Genomic DNA, 10,293 nt, shown 5'->3' on the forward strand with positions numbered 1-10,293 from the left:
GTAACTTTTTAATTTTTTTATATATATATTTTTTTTTTTTAATTTGGCTTTCAGTAATTTGACTCAGCTCACAGATGCTCAGCACAGGCTTTCGGACCCCAGAATCGTATTTCAAGCCCCTATTTGCATTAATTTTTTTTTTTTCCTTTACAACAGTGTGACCGAGAGGTCCATGAGAAGCAGGCGAGGGACCGAGGCGGTGAATGTGGAGGAAAAGCGAGGACATTTATTGCTGAGGAGAATTCCTTCACCTCCCCGATGCCTCAGCAAGGCAACACCCACCTACAATTCCAAACACCGTTCCGTTTATGTCGGAATTTACGGATAATTTCCAGAACAGCTCTTTCAAAGCAGCACAAAGAGGGAATCCCGGGGGGCTCCTTATGAGGGGACAGACCCGGGTCGTGAGGTGATTCCCCCGCCCGCTCCTCCACACCTCCCGGGCGCTCTCCCGGGGCCTCTCCCCCTCTGGCAAAGTCACACAACCTCTCCCTCCCATTCACCTCAGGCTGTCACGACATGTCACGACATCCCCCGACGACTCTCTCCTGCGCTACCTTCGCCGGGCGGCGGTGCCGACACGCTTCACGCCCGCACCGGGACCACCGACACCCCTGGACCTTACTGAGGGAGAGACCCCGGTCCGGCAGGGTCTGGCAGGGTCCGGCGGGTACCGGCGGTGTACAACCGGCCCAGACTCGCCCAGCCACCCTCAGCCCAGGGCGGGTACCGCGCCTGCCCGACACCGCTCCCAACACCGGGGCCTTCCGGGGGCCCAGCGCCTGCGCGCCGCGGCGGCAATGGCTACGCCAGCGAAGCGGAGGCTTCAATCCCAACCCCAACCTCTGTCCGAGGAGAGCGGCTCGGAGCCGGAATCGGAGGAGGAGTCGGGCGAGTCGGATTCTGAGGAAGAGGAGAAGATCGATGAGGTGAGCAGAGCCCTCTCGGCGCTGCTGGCCTGCACCGCACCCGCACTCGGGGCCCCGCAGGCGCGGCCAAACCCCCCCTCCTCCTTTCCTCCATATCGTTCCCGTCCTCTTTTGATGCACTGGAGGTAAAATAAGTTGGAAAATGATGGAAAGAGGCAACCGGGCTCGTGAAGCCGTGAGTGGTGTTGGGGAGCGGGGTTTGTCCCCCTGCCAACCCCTTGAGAGGAACCCGGGGGTCGGGGCGCGGGCTTCAGCTTAAAGTGTAATAAAGTAACACGATGTGCGAATGTATGAGGTAAAACAGACTCAGTGGATCGATGGAGAGTTTGAATTATCTTTGTTTGTTTATTTTCTTTTTTAAAACGTGATAATACCCAAGGCCGCGTGGTCTGTCTGCGTTCTGTGTGGGGAAACCCCACGGCCTCTTGACAATAAGGCTTTCAGCTCAGGAGATTTGCTTTAAGTTCCTTCTTGTTGAAGAAAGAGGAGGGGGAATTTTTTTTTTTTTAAAGCCAGACCTCAAGGAAACCAAATGTCAATGTGTTTTCCGAGCTTTGTCTCTATGTATAGACACGTGTGGAAAGCACATCAGTCAGGGAAGGGTCCCTCCCCTGACTGGGAGGGGGGAGTTTTGAGCTCTTATTAAAATCTTGGGACGATAATAAATGATCTGTCATTTTCACAGAGGTTAAAAGAGTCAAAGAGTAGGAGTATCAAAGTGTTTTGACTCAATACACTTCAAGGTAAATATTTTGCTCGCTTGGTTGTCTTCACTAGGACTTCACTTTTTAAGCAGTTTTCATCTTAGGTGAGGCCTCAGCTTATTTTAGCAAACAAACAAAAAGAACAAAACCCTACCTTTTAAAAAATTATTATAAAAAGTGTACGCTTAATTGTTTTATCTGTCATAATAACACGATGGGAAAGCACTTTTTGCCATTTTCTAGAAACCTGTGCCCTGTTCTGTGAGTACTGACATGATTTGAGCTGACGTGTTGAGGAAGTTCTTGAGCAGCAGCTCTCTGTACCTTGAGTGTTTCTAAACTGCCTCAGCCTTTTGCCCCAGTGGGGACATCATGGAATTAAAGCTGTTGGCAATAATATTTTTTTTTCCTGCTTCTTTTTAAGTGCTCAGCATTTCTGCTAACTGTGTTTTATTGTTTCAGCATCGAGGTTCTTGAGTGACAGAGGTGTTAAGGGTGGTGTCTGTGCCTCCTGCACTGCTGCATTGTATTTGCAGTTGTTTGTGCAGGGGATGAAATGTCCAATATTGTGCTGAATTTGGTGTTCCAGCTTTTGAGAGTGATACACTGTTATTATGTGTGTTTTGGTTTGTGAGTGTCAATGGAAAAATATACTGAGTTTCCCTCAATTCTTCTGTCAGACATCAAGGTGTGCTTTGCTAGAGTTGAAGTGTACTGAGCACTTAGACCTATTCAGACTTGGAGATCTGTAAAATCAGCTTTGTTTCAGTATAGTTCTCATAATTTTAATTTTTGCCATACCAGCCTTTCAATTCACCTCTAGGACAACCTCTTTATTTATGCAGATATTTTTTTCTTAGAAAGGGCTGTGTGGCAGTTCTGTCCATCTGAGAACAGCAACATGATTGCCAGCCGTGGCCTGGTTGATGAGAAGGTGCTTTGCTCACTGCTGTGTTCTCTCTAGCAGAGTTTTACTGCATATAAGCAGCTTGCTCTGTGGGCTGTGTGCTTTGGATGCAGTGCAAAGAGAGTAAGTGCAGAGTAGCAAGAAAAGACACACCAAAATATATGAGAAGTCTTTATTTCCTTTGGTTTGTTTGTTTTTTTTAATAGATGAAAGATGGGGTGTTTGTAAACTCTCCCATACCAGGGTGTTATTTTTGGGCACTGGGAAAGCCATAAAGCAAACCCAGTGTTAGAACATGTAGTGCTGCTGTGCTTATATCAATTTTATGGCTGTGATTTGCACAGCATTCAGAACCACTGTAAACTGTGTTTTGTTCAGACTTTACTGGTGTAATCATTCAGTGAGGTCCTTGAATTTTAAAGCAGTCAGGAAGTTCCTGGATGCCAGGATGGATACTACACACCCCAAAGATACAATCTCTTTGCTTATATACACAGCTTCTTAAATAAATCATGTCCCCTCCTTGAGAAAGTCACTTATGTTTTACCTCTGTACATCTTCCTTGCTTTACTGGACCATAAAAGAATATTTGACACCCATCTGTATTTCTTCCCCTCAGAAGGGGTTGTATATTTTTTTTATATGTTGTAAATTGGCCTCTGAGGCTGTTCTCCCAGTGGATTGTAAAGACTATGACCTCAGTGTGAGACTGGAGTGCTAGGAGTCTTCTTTGGTGTCAGAAGTTTTGATTTGATTTGATTGAAATTTTTAGTGTTCAGAAGTTTTGATTCCTCGAAACAGTTTGAGGCATCACACTCCAATCCTGCAGGTTTAAGAGTTTAACTGCCTGGATCAAAGCTCTTTCTGCAGCAGAGAATCTGTATGGCTACAGTGAACCCAAGTGTGAGAAAGACATTGCAGGAATGAAGTATTAAGGGTTTGTTCACAACACAATTTGCAAATTAGTTGTAAAAAATTACTGTCAAAAATGCTCTCTCAAGACTACAGAAGAAATGTTAACAATTGCTGTGATTACTGCAAGATGGTAGTAAGTTTTATTTACGATGTTCACCATTACTTCTCTTCAAGTTTCTTGCAGTTTACCTTTGTTTTGATGTAGCTTCTTGGCAAGTGTGTTTGATATTCTGTATTTCACTTTTTCATAGGAGGTGAATATTGAATTTGAAGCACATTCCATATCAGACAATGACTACAATGGGATAAAGAAATTGCTACAACAGGTACTTTGACTTTTTGGTTGGTATTTCCATGAATAATATTTAAAGAGTGACATAAAGTCATCAGGTCACATTTTTTTATTGATTCATAGTTTTCCTGTGCTTCAGCTCATAGTAATCATGTGTTTCATAATCCATGGGTTCAAGAACTTGACCCAGTGCACTATAGGGCTCTTCTTCCACAGTGTATGTAATCTTTCCATCTTCATTGTGTTAGCTGCTGCCCAAAAAACTGCCTTCAATGTTAGTCAGCTTTCTGGAAGTGTTTTTTTGTAAATTACAGTCCTTAAAAAAAGGCAAGAGATGGGTCTGTTTAATGTGACAACTTCCAGTCTTCTGGTTGTTTCTCTTGTGCTCAGCAAGAATTTAGGTCACACCAAACTCAAAAGGATACCAGGTATGCCAAGTGTCTGCTTGTGGAGGGTTAATTAGCAAGCACTTCAAGAAGTTGTTTTTTAGTCTTTGCAGTGTTACATTGGAGGAAGTTAAATAAACAAAGTCACTAAATGGAAATCGGAAATGAAACGTTGTTGCATGACAACCTTCAGAAGTTACTGACTTCATTCTCAAATTAAGTGGCCTATGATCTATCATCAGGCATAAAACTTCTTCATACTTGTTTTTTATTTTCCAGTTGTTTCTAAAAGCTCCTGTTAACATTGCTGAATTAACTGATATATTAATACAACAGAATCATATTGGAAGTATTATCAAGGTAAGAGAGAATTTACCATTGTCAAGGAAGTACAATACTTTTTATGTTGAAATAATGTTACAGACTTGCAAAAGGTGATGCTGTCCTTGTGGTTTGTTTGCTTGCTTGATGCCTATTTTCAACCCAAAGAGATTTGGTTTATTTTTTTGGCTGATTTCTTCTTACATATGGAAGGCTTGTCATTTTTGTCTCTGAATTTTGGTACAGTAGATGGCCTGAAGAAGCTGCTTCCACAGGGCACAGCTGTGCAGTTGTGCCATGTTGTATGGCATCCTCACTGTGGGTTTCCTTTTTGTTCTGTCTCATCAGTTTTTATGCCCAAGTTTAATGTGATCCTTGGTTACAACTGCATGACCATCAGTTCTTTCCCCAGGTTTTTCATTGCAGGGTTTTGTTGAGCTTTTTTTTCACCCCCTATCAAAGCTCTTTTACTCAATGTTTTTTAAGCAAACTGTTTTTTAAAACTTCTCAGGTTTATTTTCCTGCATAATAAACTGAAGAAAATTGGTTTTGCTTAAGATATTGCTGTCCCTTGTACTGAGATGCTGCTCGTTATGTGTGAGCTATCAAATTTTAGTGCCTTTCAAAAGATCCTGCTGTAGAAGACACACAACCTGGCTCTAAATCACTGGCTCTAGGTGCAGAGACATTCAGTGATGCAGCATTTTCATAGGCATAATCAGAATTCTTTCATAACCGTCACCAAAAGTTGTAGGTTGTGTTTGTACAGATCGCTTTAGATGGTTGTCACATGCCAAGCATCTCTGGAAAGAAAAACATTTCTTGCTGGGGAGAGTGGAAATAGAATGTCAACCTGAGCTGTTGCTTTTTGTTTCTTTGAACAGCAAGCAGAAGTCCAAGAAGAAAGTAGTGATGATGATGAAGATGATGATGAAGTCCTTGGCTTTATAAGCTGCTTAAATTTAACAGAAAGGAAGGTTGGTATTCCTCATGAACACCCAGGCAGTAGGGAGACTTCATCCTGCTTTTTGGCCTTGCATAAAAAAAGCTGAATCAAGATTTTGAATTCCACCTTGGAAGATTATCATAGAATCATAGAATTGGCTGGGTTGGAAGGGACCTCAGAGATCATCAAGTCCAACCCTTGATCCACTCCCGCTGCAGTTCCCAGCCCTTGGCACTCAGTGCCACATCCAGGCTCTTTTGAAATATCTCCAGACATGGAGAATCCACTACTTCCCTGGGCAGCCCATTATGTTCTTAAAAGTTGTTCATCACTTAGCTTTCTTTTGGATCTAGTCCCATGTATCTTCCTGAAGGTCAAACATAAAGCAGAGAGTGGAATAGAGAGTTAAAACTAGGTTTAGTAAGAAGTTTCAAGGTAGCTGAGCTGTCAGCCTCTTGTATTCCTTCACTTTCATCTTTTGCAGCTTTCTGAGTTTTGCTGTTGAGCATACAGCAGCTTCTAGCTGCATTCTTATCACTTAAGAACCTTTGTTTGCCCTCAGCTGCAGGGTTGGTAAATAATTTCAGATAAATTGTATGTTGCTTTAGGGACTGCAAAAGGACATTGCCAGTAGGCCTGTAGAGTATTTCCCTGAAGTCCATATTCAAGGTTTTCTTGTGTAAATTCTTGTTCTGCAATGTAAAGAAAACACACCTCTTGGTTCTAGGGTACACAGTGCACTGAACAAATCAAGGAGCTGATTCTAAGTCACTGTGAGAAGAGCTGTGAACAGCAGGTAGCTGAACAACTGGAAAAGCTCCTAAATGACAGCTCTAAGCCTGTGGGTCTCCTGCTAAGTGAAAGATTCATTAATGTTCCACCCCAGATTGCTCTGCCCATGCACCAGCAGCTTCAGTAAGTTTGTTTCCTTGTTTTTGGTTAACATCATGTTGAACAGTATGTTTTCTTCACATTTTTTTCAGAAATTATATATATAGAACTATGTTAACACAGTGTTACTATAGGTATAAGTATAGGTATAAGTAAGACATGAAAAATATAAAAAAAACTTCATCTCAGATAAGGTCTTAGTTTTAAAATTGCAAATATTATATTTGAATACCAGGAATGCATATGCAGAAGTTATCTTCTGAGGTGTAGAGGAACAAGCTGAAATATGAATATCCTTTCTGTACTAATACATTAGAAGGTTTACTTATGCACTTGTTGAGGGTTTAAATTTATTTTCAAATTGTATGTGTAAAGATTTATTTGTCTTTAGAAAAGAGTTGACTGAGGCACACAGAACAAACAAACCTTGTGGAAAGTGCCACTACTATCTTCTCATCAGCAAGACCTTTACAGAAGCCACAAAGAGCAATGCAAAGAGTAAGGGAAAGAGAAATCAGCAAAAGGAGGAATTAATGTTTGCAAATGCAGAGGAAGAATTCTTTTATGAGGTAACAATTTAAATTTTAAATTATTTTAAAATTAAAAATTATTTTAAATTAAAGATGTTTATTTTCTTGACACAAAATGGTATTTCACCTAAAATTCAAAGTTTTTTTTTTTAAAAGATATCAGATATCTCTCAGCTCCAGCTTTTTTTAGAGTAGTGTTGAGAGAGGAGGATGCAACCCGTGGTTGTGTCAGAAACTTGGGTGTGTCATCCAGGAATCCAGATTATTAAATTCTCTGTATTGGCATGAATTTGCTAATATGTTACTTGTATCAGGTCACAATTAACCTGACTGCAAGATGGTGTGGTGCACATTTTACCTGTGGCAGTGGTAAAAATGGTAAAATCTCTGGTATTAGAGATTGGATCAGCATCTGCAATACCTGTTAATACTTTAATACATAGATCTCTTTTCTCTGCCTCCACACAGTAGTCCTGTGCCAGAGAAAACAGCTGTTAAGGTTTTATTTAGGTTTGATAATGCAGTTAAATGAATTTCTCTGAGGTCTTTTCCCAAGAAACTTACCCAATGCAAAGCCACACGTTGGTGTCTTGTTTGTTGTATAACATGGAAACCTGATCTGTCTGCTTCCATTTGGATACTTGTCATTTTCAGAAACTTCTAGGAATAAAAACTTTGGAGACTCAAACACGTAGATAAAAATTCTCTTTTCTGTCTCTGTTCTGCTCAGAACAAGTATATTAATAAAAAGTGCTAAAATATTGTGACAAAAATATTGCTTCCTATTTCCTAAGGCAACCTCTCTGTGCAGTTCTGCTGGTCCCAAGACAAATCATGAGAGGGGAAGGTGCAGGAAATAAAATGAAAATATATACTTGGAAACGTGAATAGTTTTTCATTGAACTTTTTCTTTTTTCAAAACTTTAAAAATACAACATGATTGCTTTGTCAAGAGCCCATTATTATTCATTTCTGGCAGTGCCTACAGGATAAAGTGCTTGCACATGCATCACACAGTTAATGGCAAAGGTTCCTGTGTGCAATAACTCATGACACTCTCTGTTAGAGGCTATATTATGGCTGAAATTTTATTTCTTGGGAAGAAGAAAAATGTAAGTAGGTGAATTCATTGTTTGCTATAGGGAATAACAAATAATAAAATAACAAATTTGGGATTTTCTTTTTATGTTCCTGACACAGCAGCTTTACCAACTCAACTTTAGTTATATATATATATATATTATTTTAAAAAGTGAGGGGGAGAAGCCTGTGATACCCACATGTTGTGTTCTTCAAGGCCTATTTTACATTTATCTGTTTTGTGATTTTGAATGGCATTTTAAAGACTAATTGTGTGCTTTTCTATAAATTGCAATAATTATCCTCTCAAGTGGGCAGGTTCTAACTGAGCATTTCTTTTTAGCAGGCCTAAGCTTTTTAACAAAATAATCTTAAACATTTTGGAGGGTATTAAATTAAGTAGGTCTCTGTATTTAATAATGTATATGTGTTAAATTAGTGGTGGAGTTTATACCCTTCCTGATCACACAACTTTTATCAGATTGACATAAAATAGTGTTAAGTGTAGTGAAGCAGACACTTGGAACCAAATAAAACAGAGATATGCCCTTTGCCACTTGGCAGTTCACTGTGTTTTATTCTATTTATTCTATTCCTTAAACGGTTATTGAGGGAGCAGAAGAAAAGTTCTGTTATAACCAGAATGGATTAAAGGTTTAGGGTTTCCATTGCTCATACTGTTCTTGAGCAAAGCCACTCAATTTTGGGTCTTCCAAAATGAAATGTACAGCCTTGAGATGCTGTTAGTAAATAGCAAAGCTAAAAGGAGACTGGATTTAACTTCCCTTGCAAAGGGAAGAGGTTAGGGAAGTTTATTTTTTTTCACTTAGTTCAGATCTTACTTCTTACTCTGTTTTATGTGGGAACTGGAAACATCAGTTAGGCATTTCTTAGCCATCAGGCATTTTGTCTGGGAAAGCTAATAAAAAAGCTTCTATCTGTATGCAGTATGTACCACTGGAAAGCAATGATCCATAATGTAGACACCTCCCTGTTTGAAGACACAACCTGTACAGATATATGTTGCAGTGGCTCCAAACATCTGGAGACTTTACAAGAGCTTCTTGAAATTCTCAGTAATTTGAGTTAGTGCCTGAACCCTTAATACAGAATTTCTGCCAGTGGTGTGAGAGAGGGGGATTGCTGTACCCAATATCCTTACTGATATGCTAATGCTTAGGACTCTGAGCAGTTTTAGAGTGCCACAAAAGGAACAGAGCCTGTTCCTTGCCAGGGGTCTTCACCACGTGGCCCACACCAAGCTGTCATCTTTAATTCAGGCTCTTTTCCACCTGCACCCCCTCGCTGCTTCTTTTATCTGGGTTTTGGTGGATCTGCTAATTCTTAACATTACACAGCTAGTAGTTTGCTCTTGTTCCGGGGCTGAGGGTTTGCTAAAAGCCTGATATTCTTGTCATTCAGAAATCCCAGATAGCTGGCACAATAGCTTCTAAGGGTTGGCATAACCTGATGTGATGATATGGAATGAGATGCTGTCTTAAAACCATCTAAAATGAGGCACAGTAAGCATAAAAAAGGGGGCATATAGATATTTCTCTTTTTTTCCCTCTTCAGGTTTTTGGTTTTTTTGATACCCAATCACAATGATAGCAATCATTTTAGGATTGAATATGAATTGTATGAATTCTGTGAAAAGCCAGAGTTCAAAGCACTTCACAGTGATTTCTCTGGTAGGTTTGCTGGGCCTTGTGAGAGAGAAGAAAAGAACTTCTCAATAAGCATGTGCATAATGGGGTTGTTTTTACTGTGTTTAGGTGATGTATTGTCTTCATGCTAATTAAAAATACTAATCTTAATGCATTTATTCTGTTTAGAAAGCCCTTTTGAAGTTCAGCTACTCTGTGCAAGAGGAAAGTGACACCTGTTTGGGAGGCAGATGGTCCTTTGATGATGTACCAATGAAGCCTTTGCGGACTGTTATGATAGTTCCAGCTGATGGAATTAATGTAATTATGGAGAAACTCAAAGATTATCTCTCACTCTGAATGGTCCTATAAACACCTTTTATTTTTTTTGTAAAGCAGCCATGCAGAACTCTGACAATCTTTTCAGGCTGCTCTTAATGGTTTTGTTCTGCTCAAATGCTTCCTCTGTGCACCTAAAAGACAAGTAGGTGGTACAGCCAAAAATACCCAGCAAATTAATACATTTAAATACTGTGTCTTACTACAGTCTGCTATCATCATTAAGCAGTCAATAAAAAAACAATATCACAAGGAAACTTGAAGATCTACTCCATGTGTTTTTAACCCAACTTAAATTGTCTATCTTTGTTACAAAACAATACATGCAACTCCTTTTGTTTAAGAAAAGTGCTTTTTCTGTATGTTTCTTCCATCAAATGTATTTGTCAAAATTTCAAAATAACAAC

At 40.0% G+C, this 10,293-nt stretch overlaps 2 protein-coding genes across 5 annotated transcripts in view; one reads left to right on the forward strand and one right to left on the reverse strand.

Annotated features, from left to right (window-relative positions):
- Positions 1 to 736, reverse strand: part of UROS (uroporphyrinogen III synthase) — a 36,775-nt gene extending 36,039 nt beyond the window's left edge. For 3 of the 4 annotated variants that reach the window (XM_030452840.1, XM_030452838.1, XM_030452839.1), the window contains exon 1: positions 504 to 602. The gene's annotated coding sequence lies outside the window, so the exon portion shown is untranslated. Of the gene's footprint in view, positions 1 to 503 lie in introns of all 4 variants that reach the window. The other variant, XM_008491743.2, reaches the window with a different exon arrangement.
- A 14-nt stretch (positions 737 to 750) lies between these two features.
- BCCIP (BRCA2 and CDKN1A interacting protein) lies at positions 751 to 10,277 on the forward strand. Its single transcript, XM_008491741.2, has 7 exons — positions 751 to 929; positions 3,707 to 3,781; positions 4,413 to 4,493; positions 5,339 to 5,431; positions 6,128 to 6,315; positions 6,683 to 6,860; positions 9,737 to 10,277. The coding sequence occupies exons 1-7, from the start codon at positions 801 to 803 to the stop codon at positions 9,905 to 9,907; spliced, it is 915 nt and encodes a 304-aa protein (XP_008489963.2). The 5' UTR covers positions 751 to 800; the 3' UTR covers positions 9,908 to 10,277.
- The last annotated feature ends 16 nt before the right edge of the window (positions 10,278 to 10,293 follow it).

The sequence above is a fragment of the Calypte anna genome, chromosome 6, assembly GCF_003957555.1.
Source record: "Calypte anna isolate BGI_N300 chromosome 6, bCalAnn1_v1.p, whole genome shotgun sequence".
Taxonomy (NCBI): Eukaryota; Metazoa; Chordata; class Aves; order Apodiformes; family Trochilidae; genus Calypte; species Calypte anna.